Source organism: Dreissena polymorpha, chromosome 3 (assembly GCF_020536995.1).
Source record: "Dreissena polymorpha isolate Duluth1 chromosome 3, UMN_Dpol_1.0, whole genome shotgun sequence".
Classification (NCBI taxonomy): Eukaryota; Metazoa; Mollusca; class Bivalvia; order Myida; family Dreissenidae; genus Dreissena; species Dreissena polymorpha.
Window position 1 is genome coordinate 53,429,356 of NC_068357.1, and position 17,795 is coordinate 53,447,150.

A 17,795-nucleotide genomic window follows, 5' to 3' on the forward strand; every position below is an offset into this window, starting at 1 on the left:
TCATAGGAGGTAAAATCACACCCATGCAGTGTGCATTACATGCACTGTAGAAATGAAAATTTCTGCTCTCCCAGATCATTATTTTTGTGCAAATTAATGTAGGATGTTATAGTCAATGCAATTTTAATATTTGCGCCTCAAATGACAAGTAGCTGTGTAAAAAGTACATCATTTATTATAACAGAAAATGTTATCACATAATTGCGTATGTACCGGTATATGCAAAAAATATGACAGAGAATTTCATGTAATCTTAAACAGGTGTGTGATGAATGATCCTCCATTTAGAATGAATATTTCACTGTTTTGAAGGCAATATATCAACATTAAATGTATCATAATGTTTAATTTTTTTATTAATTCAAATTGTATTTACTAGTTCAATGCCCTTAAAACAATAAATCAAAAGTTATCATACCATGAAACAAAATATAAATAAAAGCAAAGTTTGTTTCATCACATGATTATTGACGATGCTGGAACAGCAGCGTCCAAGGTTTGATAATCACCTAAAAAAATTTCACAATGGCCATCTATGTAAAAGACCGAGACAGTCTGATTGAGATAACTAGATTTTTCAGTTACTTCCCTTGGGCATACGCCACTGCGTAGGATCCTAGCATTGATAACATTCTCCTAGCAGAGTTGTCGTTCGTGTTTCAACATTCAACAATGGCTGCCTTAATGAGAGTTTCGATTAAAAACTTTCTTACTGCATACATTGGCTTGTTTCGAAGGCAATATATCAACATTAAATGTATCATAATGTTTAATTTTTTTATTAATTCAAATTGTATTTACTAGTTCAATGCCCTTAAAACAATAAATCAAAAGTTATCATACCATGAAACAAGATATAAATAAAAGCAAAGTTTGTTTCATCACATGATTATTGACGATGCTGGAACAGCAGTGTCCAAGGTTTGATAATCACCTTAAAAAAATTTCACAATGGCCATCTATGTAAAAGACCGAGCCAGTCCGATTGAGATAACTCGATTTTTCAGTTACTTCCCTTGGGCATACGCCACTGCGTAGGATCCTAGCATTGATAACATTCTCCTAGCAGAGTTGTCGTTCGTGTTTCAACATTCAACAATGGCCGCCTTAATGAGAGTTTCGATTAAAAACTTTCTTACTGCATACATTGGCTTGTTTCGCTATTTAGAAGCTGTCATTTAGGATATATGAATTATTTATTCACTAAATCTCCGCTTATGACAACAATAGTTGGAATTCGAAGGATATATACTCGATGTGAATGAAGGACTTTCTGGTCTCTGGATCGTAACAGCTTGACACGGCAAAACTGGCATACTGATTACTGGTATTTTTAGTTATCAATATAAGTCACATTGTGCTTTATAAATTGTATTCGAGCATTTTGCGACTTATTGAATGACTATGATACCCGATATCAACATTTCATCGGGGATTTGCAGATCAGCAAGCTGTCCTGAGATTCAACATTGATTTCAAACTTTTACTGGTTAGTACTCTTTCTTAGTGTTAGTACTTTTTATCATTTTAAAGTTAAATGAACTGTGTCACAGTAAAAGAGACATTAACCCTTTCAGTGCGTGACCGAATTTTAAGGCCTTTGCAAACAGTTTGGTTCCAGATGAGACGCCACAGAACGTGGCGTCTCATCTGGATCCAAACTGTTTGCTATTCTGATAGTATTCTTTGAAAAAAAAAATGAAGAAAATGCTTATTTTACAAATTCAGCAGACAAAATTTTAGCAGACGACAAATTTCCCAGCATGCAAAGGGTTAAGGCGATTGTGGTCAGTTTGGATCTAGATCAGCCAGCAGTCGCTTGAAAGCTGTTTGCTTAAAAGCGTTTTTCTGACAATAACAAATAATTTAATTGGATACTGATTTGACTGCGCTTTTCCTGTGACCTGGCTCGAATAACAGAATTGTCATTAATCAAATTATTTATTTCGAACATTAATCAATTGTTTTTCTTGTCCCTCAGGATCAATGACTCCAGCACTTTCCTGTTGAGAATTGAATACTGCTAAAGGCGATGCTAGGGGGTGTGAGAGATGTTGCACCTTCCAGTATCGCTCGATTGTTCATTGTCGGCTCGGGTACTACGTACATGTACCCCGGGTACTCTTAAGTATACTTACATGTATCCCGGGTACGGTAAATATACTAAAATGTACCCGTGAAATTTAACCCTAAATCAGTCGTTGTCGACTATTTTTTTGTAATAATTATATATACACATTTATGTCAATTTTCTGAAGAATGGCCTCTATATTATCGGAACACATACTCAAAAAGCATGTTGATGCAGTGTTTTTTTAAAGAGAAGTGTTTAAGATAATCGGTTGCGCGTTTTACGACATCGGATTTTGGGCGCGAATACAACTCGGGTACAGTCTAATATGGACCGAGTACAATTACGTTTATTTACCGTACCTGGGGTACATGTAAGTATACTTAGAGTACCCAGGGTACATGTAAATATACTTAAGAGTACCCGGGGTACATGTAAGTAGTACCAGAGCCGGCAATGACCAATCAAGCTCCATTATCCGTCATGAACCGACTCAAAAAACCGAGTCGGCAATATTTGACTAAATTTTTGGTTTGGTTGCTCTCGAGGGATCGAAAATTTCAGAATCTTCCTAAAAGCCCTACGGGTTCGATCCCCAGAAGCGACATTGAAAACTAGCATACTTTGTTATCTAAAAGGTTGCTAAACCTGATATACAATGATAATGTGAATTTTCTCTCGCATGATGTTCATCAGTCAATTATATAAAAACTTACAGCAGTAGTAAACAACTGGACAATAATTAATGAACGCATCTTTCATTTGTCTTTGACACTTTGATTTTGACATGGCCTAGATTTAAATATGTGACTGGACTTTACCAGCACTCTTGTAACAGAGCTAAAGTTTAAATGTACCATTGAAGATCACCTAAATCCAGATTTGCTATTATAGACGTGTGGAAAGTTTTAAGGGTGTGACAAGTAAGCAAAAATTGGTCATTACCCAGAGGCCACAACTGTTCTATGACTGTATTAAAACAAGAAAAATCAGTGCCTGATTTGGATTTCCTTAGATAGTTCAATAAAAACTAATTTCATAAGCCTGGTAACAGTTTAACGGTAATGCTACCAATGTGTCACACCAGGGCCTTGAATTTGAAATCTAGGACATGCATGGTAATTTCTTCATGAAATCAGGACACAAAATTGTATTTTAAGTCCTTAATTGACCTGGCTATAGTTCTCAGATTATTATAAGCTAAATCAGTATATTTATATCATTATTTATGCTTTGTGTATTGTAAACATATACACAATCATGCAGTTACATGATAGCAATAAATAATATCAAAGCTACACATACTATAAAGGTCATTGACAAAGCCTATGGTCAAAATGTGAACACATTGAGTGTAATCGCCCTCTCGTGCCAGCAAAAACAACACGTTGACAGGTTGTCATTTTTGACAGTTCTACTTTCACTTTTATTTTGTGATATCAAACTATTAACAATTATGTGGCTGAGAAAAATATCGCCATTGCTTTTTTATGCTCCCGGTAGGATGGCCTATATCAGTTAAACTGTCAGTCAGTCAGTCAGTGTGTCAGTCTGTCCATCAGTCCGAAAACTTTAATGGCCATAACTTTTTTAATATTGAACATAGCAACTTGATATTTGGCATACACTATTGCCTTCGAGGAACTTATCTGATGTTTGACGGAAAGGGCCGAAAATGTGCGAGTGTGGGTCAAGTTCCCCACAGGTACTACTTTCCCGTTCCACCAATTTTTTTTCCGTACCTAAAATTTTTCGTACCCAATTTTTTTTTTCATCCCCAATTTTTTGTTCGTACCCAAAAAAAATTCGGTCCCAATTTTTTGGTTCCCAAATATTTTTTCGTACCCAAATTTGTTTCCATACCCAAATTTTGTTCGCTAAATTTTTGTACCAAATTTTTTTTTCATACCAACATACACAATTGTGGTGATTGTGGTGATGTAGATAAACTTAACTTGATGCTTTTATATCCATCCTCTCAAAAGCATCGTCACACCAGTACTGTCAGTACTTTGATATTTAATATCAGTTGGCAAAGCTAAACATATCTACAGCTGTTCAGCGTTTTTTTTTCTATATAAAACAAAGTTGTTACTGGTAAATGATAATTCCCAGTCCATTTTTTTTTACCTTTTTTGCCATTATGAATCAACATTTTTTCTACCAGAAAAAAAATCAATAAAGAGAGCTTATAAGATAGATGATGTGCTGTTATTTTACTTTTGTTATATGTTATTTTACCTTTGTTTTATGTCATTTTACTTTGTTTTATGTTATTTTACTTTGTTTTATGTTATTTTACCTTTGTTTTATGTTATTTTACTTTGTTTTATGTTATTTTACTCTGTTTTATGTTATTTTACCTTTGTTTTATGTTATTTTACTTTTGTTATATGTTATTTTACCTTTGTTTTATGTTCTTTTACCTTTGTTTTATGTTATTTTACCTTTGTTTTATGTTATTTTACTTTGTTTTATGTTATTTTACCTTTGTTTTATGTTATTTTACTTTGTTTTATGTTATTTTACCTTTGTTTTATGTTATTTTACCTTTGTTTTATGTTATTTTACTTAGTTTTATGTTATTTTACCTTTGTTTTATGTTATTTTACTTTGTTTTATGTTATTTTACCTTTGTTTTATGTTATTTTACTTTTGTTATATGTTATTTTTACCTTTGTTTTATGTTATTTTACTTTGTTTTATGTTATTTTACCTTTGTTTTATGTTATTTTACTTTTGTTATATGTTATTTTACCTTTGTTTTATGTTATTTTACTTTGTTTTATGTTATTTTACTTTGTTTTATCAAAGCCTCTACAAAAATTCAAATCAATTTACAGCTGCAGTTATTGGTTGGATTTCATTTATATTGATTGTTTTATGTATACATGTATACCACATAAGTTGTACCGCATTTTCTAAAAGTCAAAAGACGTGGCAAATCACAACACTAGTAATACCAAAAGCCCATCAGGATGCAAAATTTTATTAAGGTTTAAGGCTTTGTTAATGATTAAAAAGTAGATTGTCAGTGTTAATCATACGGTTGAGTATGAAGTAATTTAATACTCAAACCAGTGTCTCTGATCCAAGTTGTGAAATAAAACCAAATTTAGACATTTTCAGGCCTCAAAGTATCCACTAGCAATTGACTGTTTCAAGCAAGCTTTTCTGGCCTTATTTAGAGTACAAGAATAAATGAAACAAGTTGTTTAAGGAATACATTAATTAAATTTAATAGACCTTTTCACACTTCCCATATTGAGAACTCAAGCTCTGTGGGTGTTAACACCCTTGGAAAAACAATTCAACTGACGATTAAGAATCCGAGATTGCATACAAATAATTTCTATAATTTTCAGCAAAGAACATGTTCAATAAAATATAAAAATCATGAAAAAATGAGTTGTTATACATGTCCCACTAATAATATATTTGATATATAATAAAATTATATTTGATATGTTTCAAATTCATTGTTTATCATTCACACACAATATGTTTAAGGATCACAACATAGCAACAATTACTTTAAATAACGTAACAGTGAAGGTCAGCATCAATTTGTTGATGACAAAATCCGATCATACTTAAAATAAAAAAAAGCTAAAAAAATCATCCCACTATAAAGCGAGTTTTTAATGCACAGATTTAAGAGGTTTCCAACAAAATAGACATTTAGGTTAATATTGTTATTAATGACAATTTCAATGAGTACATTTCCATTAATTATAAAATGTTAAGTTTTTTAAATTAAAATACAAAGTTCAACAATTCCCAATGACTCAAATAAGAAATTGTAATTCAATGATATGAATAAATTATTCACAAAATGAATATGCAAATTAATATTTACTTTTAAAAGATTGTATACATTGAATTTTCATTAGATATAATCAATTAAATTAATCATAGTTACAAAATGTAAGCATCATTTTTACAAACTAACCACAGTACAGCATTAAAGTTTGTTAATTTAAAGGTACTTCATCAGACCATACTATTCATGTGTTTTTCCAAAATATTTTTTAGTATAAAAACAAATATACAATACAAAAACACCTTTTCAAGGACACATTTACAACAAAGTTAACAAAAACATGCTGCCTAATTCTAAGCGTTAAATTACTGTATAACTGGTGTAATGTCATGTGACATTTTTGTTGCCACTTTTCACAAATAATTGTATGGATTGGTCAGCCAAAGAAAATATTGCCAATGATATATCAGCAATATTATATGACTGTCGTGTTCCGGTGGGTTGGATTGCCTTAACACTTTCCCTCTCAGAAACAAAGTGAAAATGGCCATGTGCAAACTGCATAAAACCAGAACAGCCTGCGAGTAACTCGCAGTCTGTTCAGGTTTTATGCTGTTTGCTGCTCATCAGTATCTAAGGGTTGGAAATGAAGCCTTTACAACTTGAATCTAGTAAGAAAGGTATTTTATTAAATTAAACTTTCTAAGGGACTACAAATGCGTAAAAATACGTGTCTAAGTGGTAAAGGGTTAAGTTGATTGTGTGATTATATTTTCCATTCGCCCACAGGGTGAGTGGAATGTGTTTTCAAACAATCAACAAGCCGGATTCAACTCCCTGTAATATTCCATTTATTATACTCCTCTTGATCCTAACTTGAAATAATAACCGAAAATATTATTGTAAACAACAATTTTACTTTCATGAATACATCACATGCTGTACTTGTGTATTGTGCTTCAGGTTTGTCTAAAAATACAGCAGTTTTTTCCCCAATGCAACTTGGAACGTAACTCATATTTATGATGCAAAACACATACGAGTAGTCATTATATATATATAAACATTATATAATTATAAGAATATCATAATGATCACATTACACTGGAAAGTATAACATATGATAAAAATGTGTAATTTTGTAAAAAAAAAATGTCCTGGTATCATTTTGTAATTAAATGTATTTCATATTGTCAATAATAACAGGCAATTGTACACAATGAAATGAAAAGAAGTTAATTATACAGTATTTAAAAAATACTGTTTTTGATGTAAATTTGACTTTAATAGAACCATTTTTCCACAAACAACAATACTACTAATACTTGTTTTATAATATTGTTTTTAAATTTTGCAATCATAAGCAAAAATCCTCAAACAAGAGAGCAAAAGGCCCTTGGACCCTAACCTGAGATTGGAGGAAATTAACTGTTTGAGCATTGTTTGTGATGTGTAATCATTAGAACAAATGTTCTGATCATGTTTAATACTGACTGGGCATAAAGTATGACTTCAAAATAGGTTCCAAAGAATAAATTTAAACAGAACAGCTCCATCCTCTGCTTTTGTTTCAATTGACCAAATCCATTTTCAAACTGTGCCAAAATATACTGTAATTGAAAAAACAACAACATTTGGAGCAAGTTTCATAAAAACAAGAGATGTATTTGTGAAACACTATGTCTCCATATATTTGACCTTTGACCTTGAAGGATGACCTTGATCTTTAACCACTCAAAATGTGAAGCTCCATGAGATACACATGCATGCCAAATATGAAGTTGCAATCTTCAATATTGCAAAAGTAGACATTAAATGAGCATTTTTGACCCATATATTTGACCTTTGACCTTGAAGGATGACCTTGACTTGACGTTTTACCATACAAAATGTGCAGCTCCATGAGGTACACATGCATGCCAAATATGAAGTTGCTATCTTCAATATTGCAAAAGTTATGGCAAATGTTAATGTTTGCACAAACAAACCAACAAACAAAGCAACAAACCAACAGACAGGGCAAAAACAATATGTCCCCCCACTATAATGGCAGGGGACATAACAAGAGGGACTGAAAGGCCCAAAGTCGCTCACCTGAGAGGAAAGGAACTGACATGTTCTGTACAGCCCAAGATGCCATTTGAACAAAATATTCTTATCAACTTTCATTACTAGTGAACAATCTGGCAGCCACGTTTTTCAACAGACCAGAACCATTTTCATACACATCCAAGATATCATTTAAACAAATATTCTGACAAAGTTTCATGAAGATTCATGAAGCCATATAAGGAAAAATGCCCCGCCCCCCAGAAGCCATGTTTTTCAAGCAACTGGAACCATTTTCATTCATGTCCAAGATATAATTGGGACAAATCTTATGACCAAGTTTCATGATGATCGGACAATAAATGTGGCTTCTATAGGGTGTTAACAAGTTTTACTATAGCTATATAAGGAAAAATGCCCCGCCACCTTGGCGGCCATGTTTTTCAACCAACAGGAACCATTTTCAGACTCATCCAAGATATCATTGGGACAAATCTTCTGACCATCTTTCATGAAGATCAGACAATAAATGTGGCCTCTAGAGTGTTCACAAGGTTTTCCTATAGCCATATATAGCCATATAAGGAAAAATGCCCCGCCCCTTGGCAGCCACATTTTGAAGCAAATGTAACCATTTTCAAACTCATCCAAGAAATCATACAGACCAATCTTCTGACCAAATTTCATGAAGAGTGGACAATAAATGTGGCCTCTAGAGTGTTAACAAGGTTTTACTATAGCAATATAAGGAAAACTGCCCCGCCCCCTGGCGGCCATAATTTTTCACTGATCTGGACCGTTTTTATACTCGTCCGAGATATCAATGAAACCATTGTTTTGACTAAGTTTCATGATGATTGGGCAAAAATTGTGACTTCTAGAGTGTTCACAAGGTTTCTCTATAGCCATATAAGGAATACTGCCCCGCCCCCTGGCGGCCATGTTTTTCAACGGACCAGAACCATTTTTTGATACAACAAACATATCATTTAGACAAACATTTTGACAAAGTTACATGAAGATTGGGCATCAAATGTGACTTCTACAGTGTTCACAAGGTTTTTCTTTTTTTTGACCTAGTGACCTAGTTTTTGACCCAGCATGACCCAGTTTCGAACTCAGTCGAGGTATCAATGGGACAAATGTTCTGACCAAATTTCATGAAGATCAGACAATAAATGTGGCCTCTAGAGTGTTCACAAGGCAAATGTTGTCGGCGCACGACGGACGAAGCACGATGGATGACGGACAAAAGGCGATCACAAAAGCTCACCATGAGCACATTGTGCTCAGGTGAGCTAAAAATGCACAAAAATGGCGATTCGAGAGTACTCACAAGTTCTCAAGCAAGCCATGTAAGAAAAACTGTCAGCACGATCCCAGCCATGTTTTTGCAACAGATCAAACATAAATATACCATACATGCAAATACTGACTTTGTGCTCAGGTGAGCTAATTAGTAAATCAAATTTAATGTTTTAACTCAAGTGTTTCACAAAGTACTGTCTATATGGCTCTTTAAATTTATTACCACACAACCAAGCCATTCATATTGCTATTATATTCAATTATCTGATTGGGCAAGAAAGGTGCAAGTCATCCACTATTTGCATCTTCTTTGTAAATAAATGTTTAATTAATAGAAAATATTGTCTAAAACAGACATTAAAAATTCACCAACTCATATGCATATATTGGTAGGTGTTACAAATTAAACAGATGATTAATAAATAAGCACCTAATAGTGGACCCCTTTTCACTAAGCTAAAGAACAATATTTGCATATGTTTATATTAAAATATCATTACTTTGGCAGGAGTCAATTGAGCGAATGTAGGCAGACAATATACCTTCTACATATAAATCAACTCGACATTTACTCCTCGTCATGCATTGTGCCAATAGTTCACCTTTTGGTATTGTTCATAAATGTTGGACTACACATGTTTAAAAATAATTGATATACTAAGAACTAACCACAAAACAGGAACTGCCAAAGGTTATGTTTATTAGCAAGTCATCAATCAATAGTCCCCCAATGACTAATACGTGAACTATACAGTAAAGTAATTACAGTACATCATCTAGCCTCCAATCAGAACTGGACAAACACTGACCTTTCTAAACCACACATCTGAATTTGAAACAACAAGCATGATTTCATAAACAGGTCTGTTAAAGTCTAAATAAAATTACAGTTCAACTTGCATTTAATAAACAGCACTCATGTTCCTTAACAGGTAAACAGAGTTTGCTTATTTTAAGTGTATCAACATGTCCTATAGTTTTTGTAAAATCTCTTCAAAACAAAGTTCATACATCACTTTAATTTGGTTATAAAAGGACAAGCGGCGAAGTCTTGCAATATTTGTCTGAGGTTTGCTTGTACATAAAAATGTATTAAAATTGGTCAAAAGACTGTGCAATGCCATATGCATACGCCACACGAGGGATAACAAACAATTAAGTTTGTGTCTGCCTTAACAATTATGAATTAACTGCCCTGTAACTGACTTTTAGCAAATAATTTGTTTCAATCAATTGATAAGGAATGCTTTGATTTATGTGTCCTTTTATCTCAAGTTTATTTTTAAACCATCATAAGGAAATAAACATTTTCCCTCAATCAATCACATTATATAAAATGTTTCTAAAAACAATATAATCATCCATGTACATACATATGTTGTTTAACCCTTTCCCACTGAGAAGCAAAGTGAAAATGGCTATGTGCAAACAGAATAAAACCAGAACAGGGCAACTCGCAGTCTGTTCAGGTTTTATGCTGTTTGCTGCTCATCGGTATCTAAGGGTTGGAAATGAAGCCTTTTAAACTTGAATATAGTAAGAAAAGACTGTAACCCTTACCCCCATAAGAAGCAAAGTGAAAATGGCTTTTGCAACCAGCGTAAAACCAGAACAGCCTGCAAGTAACTCGCATTCTGTTCAGGTTTTATGCTGTATGCTGCTCATCAGTAACTAAGGGTTGGAAATGAAGCCTTTAAAACTTGAATCTAGTAAGAAAGGTATTTAATTAAATTTAACTTTGTAAGGGATCACAAATGCATCATAATACATATCTAAGTGGTGAAGGGTTAATATGTTATTTTAGCATGGGTCATATCAATATAATTATTGTACCATCCAATACTAAGTATAAGTTGTAAAAACACTTATTTTTTTAATAAACTATCAACTAGAACTCATAAAAAAGTGACAAAAACTAAACCATGCCGCAATTAGTAATATGTAGCTTGTTGTAAAAATCAAAATGAGGACCCTGTGGCTTGGCCAGTTTTGATCCCAAGGACGTTTTAAAACGTAAATTGTACAAAACGACAATACAACGTTATACATAAGAAATATTAAACCTTCAAACCAAGATTCAGAAGAAAATATTTGTTAAGGTGTTTTTGCTATTGAAGTCTATGTAAATGATTTGAACCCTTGGGTGTGGCTAGTTTTATAACCCTAGGTTCATAATTTGATGAAACATAGTACTGAGGAAATATATATTTTTGCTAACAAAGTCTATAGAAACAATAGTCATCATTCAGAAAGTTAACAAAGCAGCATACCCGGCTACAGATTGTCCACGGCTTTCCATGGATTTGAGCATGGACATTGTCCATGGAGTATTGAAACACTTGTCCATGGATGGAATATTATATCCATGGACAATGTCCATGATGCAAACTTATAGCAATTGTCCATGCTGTCCATGGTCATTGCCCATGCTGTCCATGGTCATTGTCCATGCTGTCCATGGTCATTGTCCATGCTGTCCATGGACATTGTCCATGCTGTCCATGGTCATTGTCCATGCTGTCCATGGACAATGTCCACCCTGCTGATGGACAAAGTCCATGCTGTCCATGGACATCATCGGGAACTGTCTGGGTGTGGGCGTCTTGACTCTCGAAAAATGTTGTTTATTAATTCTGCCCGCCCTTGACCCCGTCCTTCTCAAAAAAGACTGACTAAAAAAAGAATGGCAATTATCCGCAACTGACTATATCATGACAAAAGTAACCCTACTCTCAAAATAAGATCAAAAATATATATATATATATATATATAAAAAGACTAAATATAAATTCATCCTAAATATTTAATGTTTACATTTCAGTTACACGTAAATTCAAGTTTTTTTGTTGGCTCTGGACGGCTTTACCACATCCCTTAGTTTTTCCCGGATCATTACCGGTGTTACATGCGGGAAAGCTTTGGTGACAACACCTGTAAAGGAAAATATCAAACTTAACAAGGGCTGTTTGTAAAACATGCATGCCCCCCATATGGGCTGTCCGTTGTACTGGCAGCCATTGTGTGAATACGACTTTTGTCACTGTGACCTTGACCTTTGACCTACTGACCTGAAAATCAATAGGGGTCATCTGCAAGTCACGATCAATGTACCTATGAAGTGTCATGATCCTAGGCAAAAGCGTTCTTGAGTTATCATCTGAAAATCATTTTACTATTTCGGGTCACCGTGACCTTGACCTTTGACCTTGTGACCTGAAAATCAATAGGGGTCATCTGCGAGTCATGATCAATCTACCTATAAAGTTTCATGATCCTAGGCATATGCGTTCTTGAATTATCATCCGAAAATCATTTTACTATTTCGGATCACCGTGACCTTGACCTCTGACCTAGTGACCTCAAAATTATTAAGGGTCATCTGCGAGTCATGATCAATCTACCCATGAAGTTTCATGATCCTAGGCGTATGCGTTCTTGAGTTATCATCCGGAAACCATTTTACTATTTCGGGTCACCGTGACCTTGACCTTTGACCTAGTGACCTCAAAATCAATAGGGGTCATCTGCAAGTCATGATCAATGTACCTATGAAGTTTCATGATCCTAGGCCCAAGCGTTCTTGAGTTATCGTCTGACAACCACCTGGTGGACGGACCGACCGACCGACATGAGCAAAGCAATATACCCCCTCTTCTTCGAAGGGGGGCATAAATATACATTGTTTTAAATGTAAGGATACAGACATGTTGTTTTTTTATAATTAGTGATTTTTTTTCAGAACCCCATATGGTCTCCATAAATAATCATGGAACAGACTTGCAATTCCAGTGCAGTTTCATTGTACCAAAAAAGTAACCCGTCAATTACAGGTCAAAATTCAAATTACTTGCAACTTGTGTTTGCAAGTAACTTGAATTTTAAGCAAGCACCTTGGTAGAACAGTAGTATAACTGTTACATAACAGCTGCATGACTTCTCACTTTAAAGATTCATCACCGAGAGTGATGATTGAATCCATAGTAGTGAGAGTAAAGTGACCTCACGTCAGTGACATTGTTAAACTTTTGTATTGTTAAACATAGGACGATACAAATTTCATACGCATTACTTCATATATTAATAAGAAACAATATCTGCCAGTTTGAAAATTGTGATTACTGAAAATTGTAGGAGTATGCCCTAGGACAATGTTTTGCTTGTGGACAGACAGACAGTGACTATGTACCATGGGTTATAATCACACTAATGTTTCCTTTAGTCTGATGAAATAAAAACATCCCCAAAAGTGTGTCTTTTGTTAATTTTACATAAATAATAAACTTCATATTAAAACAGAAATACTGTTTTTAAATAACTAAGGTATAGGTTAAGTTTTTATTGGTTAATAGGTTAATTTGTTGCAAATATCTGACACAATAGTTATGGCATAATTCATCATGTTTGCATAAGGTAAAAGGAAATAAATTATTAAAATATCCATTAACAATCCTCCAAATAGTTTATATATGTTAATAAAAGCCATATGCCCTTGATGATAAATAAGAAACGCCTAAATTACTGTTATTTTACGTCAAGGTCCTTACAAAACTTAAAAGTACAGCTATAAACCAATGCACCTAATTACTTTTGCATTTTGGTTTCTTTTTGCAATTGCTAAAAAACTATTAATGCTCAAAGGACTTTTAAAATGGAAATGTTATTAACAAACGATGTTTAGGACGCTTTGATTGGCATTTGAACATTTCCTTATTTCAATTATAATTCTCCAACCAACAGTTCTAATTTCTCCTAAGCACTTTCAATGCCAACCACAGAAACATAAAAACGCAACAGAATCCCTCCTTGGTAGACCAGTATTCAAATCAAAATGAAATACATTATCAACTAAAACAAAGTAAGAAACTGTGGCAAAAATTGAACGTTAATTGTATCCTATTCATAAAATTAAAAGGAACTTATAATTTTCACGTTTTGGTAAATTTACAAAAATTGAAAAAAATGTTTCAGATTCGCAAATTTTTGTTGTAGTTATATTTCTGAGGAAATAGTAATACTGAACTAATTATCCATTATATGCATCTATTGACTATTTAAAAACTTGAAAATTATTAAGCCTTGCATCGCGAAACAATTGAATAATTTGGAGAGTTCTGCTGTTGTCTTAATATTTTGTGACACTACAAGAAATGTTTTTATAAAGTATAAATTACATCATTTACTCCATGAGAACGCATGGTCGATCGGTCTAAGTGTTAGACTTTTACTCCAGGGGTCAGTGGTTCGAGCCCAGTTGAGGGTTACTTTTTTTCTATCTTTAATTTTATTCTTGTTTTTTTTTTACTGGAGCTTTTTACATCCTTAGTTAACATTTATCAATATAAAGCATTTAATGACAAACATCAATACATTCCAAAACCTGTGAAAAGGTCCCTTTTCATTTCAATTACAGTGCATGGGGCCCTTTATAGGTTTAATTTTTTGGCAGTTCTACTTATACGGCTCCTATTATGAGTCATCAAGTTACTTTTTCTTTTTTTTTGTTTTAATATGTTTTAGGTTATCTTGACATTAACCATCTGTTTAAGTACATTAGTAGCTATTTATAGCCCCTTTAACGATGAAATAACATACCATGTTGCAGTAAATGTTATATGCTTGTCATTTAAATCCTTGAAACAGAGCAATAAAAGTCGACAAGTTGATGTAGACTTCACATCATATTCCACAAATTAAGCAAATTAAAATGTTGTACATAAAACAGTAATATACAAAAGAACAAACAGTAAAATATAATATATGTCAATGACACTTTTTTTTAACCCTTAAGATTATATACCAGCCAGTGAGGACTAATGCAACACTTTTTACAATGAACATTTGTATTTTTTTATTTCAATTCTACATTTCAGACATTAAGCAGCAAGACAATACGAATTCTCAATTTAAACCTATACCACTTAGATACATATTTTGACACATTTGTAGTCCCATAGAAATTCTAATTTATTTAAATATCTTTATTACTAAATTCATGTTTTAAAGGCTTTATTTCCAACCCTTAGATATCAGTGAGCAGCAAACAGCATAAAACCTGAACATACTGCGAGTTACTCGCAGGCTGTTCTGGTTTCAAGCTGGTTGCACATAGCCATTTTCACTTTGCTTCTTAAGGCGGAAAAGGTTAACCCTTTGCATGCTGGGAAATTTGTTGTCTGCTAAAATGTCGTCTGCTGAATTTCTAAAATTAGCATTTTCTTCGATTTTTTTCAAAGAATATTATCAGAATAGCAAACAGTTTGGATCCTGATGAGACGCCATGTTCTGTGGCGTCTCATCTGGATCCAAACTGTTTGCAAAGGCCTTCAAAATTCGGTTCCAGCACTGTAAGGGTTAACTAATTGCTAGGCAGGCAACCCACCCTGTCAGAACATGCATGCCCCATGAGATAATACAGCTTTCAACCTCTCATTCAAGTAGCTATAGGGCATGTAACAAGTCATTAAAAATATGACCTTAAAAGGCTCACAACTTTGACCTTTTGCTTGGAAGGAAAACACTTTAATTGATAATAAACTTTTTTGTAAGTTTTATATCATTAAATCTTTAACATCATTTAAATTGATTTTATTGGGAAAAGATTCTGATTTTAAATAAATAACACATAAATAGTATCACCTTTCACATTTGACGGACCTAAAATTAGAATTTTCTTTAAAGTTGTGACTTATAAATTAATACAACACCATTTTATAAGCTATGTTTGCAGGCAAATAATTAAGGACTGATATAACAACACCTGCCTTGTGGCGTAAAAATCTGGATTTAAATTATGAAAACCATTAATATCCTGATAAAATAACTTTTATAAAAAAAACAAATGTCCAATAAATGTTCACGCTTTTGTCCATATTTTAGAAGCATCCTTTACATCTTCTGCCAGTAAACTACCATCATCAGTGTTTTTTTCACCATTTTGGAAATGGGGCCGGGTCCCTTTGTATTGGGAAATATCACGTACATTTGCCTCAAATTGGGAAATTAATGTTGTTGATTTTATGCTTACAAATACTTAACAAGAGCTGTCAGAGGACGGCGCGCTCGACTATTCAAGTGCTTGACAGTATAACATAAGCCATCATGGGGAAATTGTTCATATTCAATAATTTATTAGACAATCTTTCTTTTTTCTTTTTTTTTTTGGGGGGGGGGGGTGGGGGTAGGGGGGTGTGAGGGGGGTATAATGTGGGGTGTGGTAATTTATAAGTTGATGTTTAAAAAAATACAAGAGCACCGCCTTGCGGGTGCAGACCGCTCATCTATTTTCTTTTTAAAGGTGAAGGGACTCGCATTTTCAATCACAAAGAAGGGAGGAGTGGAGTGAAGAGGGGTGTATAGTGTGGGGTTGTGGACATTTATTACATTATCTTCCAAAAAGCGAAAAAAAAAAAAAAAAAAAAATCGGGGGGGGGGGGGGTGGGGGGGGGGTTTGGGTGCGATGGTTGGGCGGTATTTCAAACATAACCGTTTAAAAAAAAAAATGGGGGGGGGGGTATAGTGTGAGGGTGTGGTGATAATTTGTGAGATGATCTTAAAAAAAAAAAAAAAAAAAAAAAAAAATCAAAAAAAAAAAATTGGGGGGGGGTGGGGTGGGGGGTGGGGTGGGGTGGGGGTATAGTGTGAGGGTGTGGTGGTCATTTGTGAGATGATCTTAAAAAAAATAAAAAAAAATAAAAAATTAGGGGGGGGGGGGGAGGGGGGAGGGGGGGGGGGAGGGCACGGGGGATGGTTTGGGTGAAGTCTATTGTGGTATGTCAGGTAAGAGTAGTTTCATCAAAGTATCAATCAAATCTAATCATAAATAAAGAAGTTATGGCAATTTTAGCAAAATTTAATAATTTGACCTTGAGAGTCAAGGTCATTCAAAGGTCAAAGTAAAATTCAAGTTGCCAGGTACAGTAACCTCATGATAGCATGTAAGTATTTGAAGTTTGAAAGCAATAGCCTTGATACTTCGAGTGGATCGAAACACAAAATTTAACCATATATTAAAAGTTACTAAGTCAAAAAAGGGCCATAATTCCGTAACAATGACAACCAGAGTTATGCAACTTGTCCTTTTACTGTACCCTTATGATAGTTTGTGAGTGTTCCAAGTATGAAAGCAATATCTATGATACTTTAGGGGTAAAGTGGACCAAAACATAAATCTTAACCAAATTTTCAATTTTCTAAGTATAAAGGGCCCATAATTCCGTCCAAATGCCAGTCAGAGTTACATAACTTTGCCTGCACCTTCCCCTTATGATAGTTCATAAATCTTGCAAGTATGAAAGCAATAGCTTTGATACTGTAGGAATAAAGTGGACCTAAACACAAAACTTAATCAAATATTCAATTTTCTAAGTATAAAAAGGGCACATAATTCTGTCAAAATGCCAGTCAGAGTTACATTACTTTGCCTGCACAGTCCCCTTATGATAGTTAGTAAGTGTTGCAAGTATGAAAGCAATAGCTTTGATGCTTAAGGAATAAAAAAGACCTAAACACAAAACTTAACCAAAATTGTCAATTTTCTAAGTATAAAAAGGGCACATAATTCTGTCAAAATGCATGCCAGAGTTATCTAACTTTGCCTGCCCAGTC

General features: G+C 33.8%; 1 protein-coding gene across 3 annotated transcripts in view; it reads right to left on the bottom strand.

Annotated features, from left to right (window-relative positions):
* The window catches only part of LOC127874166 (PCNA-interacting partner-like), a 68,323-nt gene that overhangs the window by 4,601 nt on the left and 45,927 nt on the right, over positions 1-17,795 (bottom strand). The window contains exon 13 of one of the 3 annotated variants that reach the window (XM_052418365.1): positions 11,975-12,122. The exons of the other annotated variants lie outside the window; for them this stretch is intronic. Coding sequence (XP_052274325.1) covers positions 12,002-12,122 — 121 coding nt within the window. The 3' untranslated portion in view covers positions 11,975-12,001. Of the gene's footprint in view, positions 1-11,974; positions 12,123-17,795 lie in introns of those variants that run through there. 3 annotated transcript variants of the gene reach the window in all.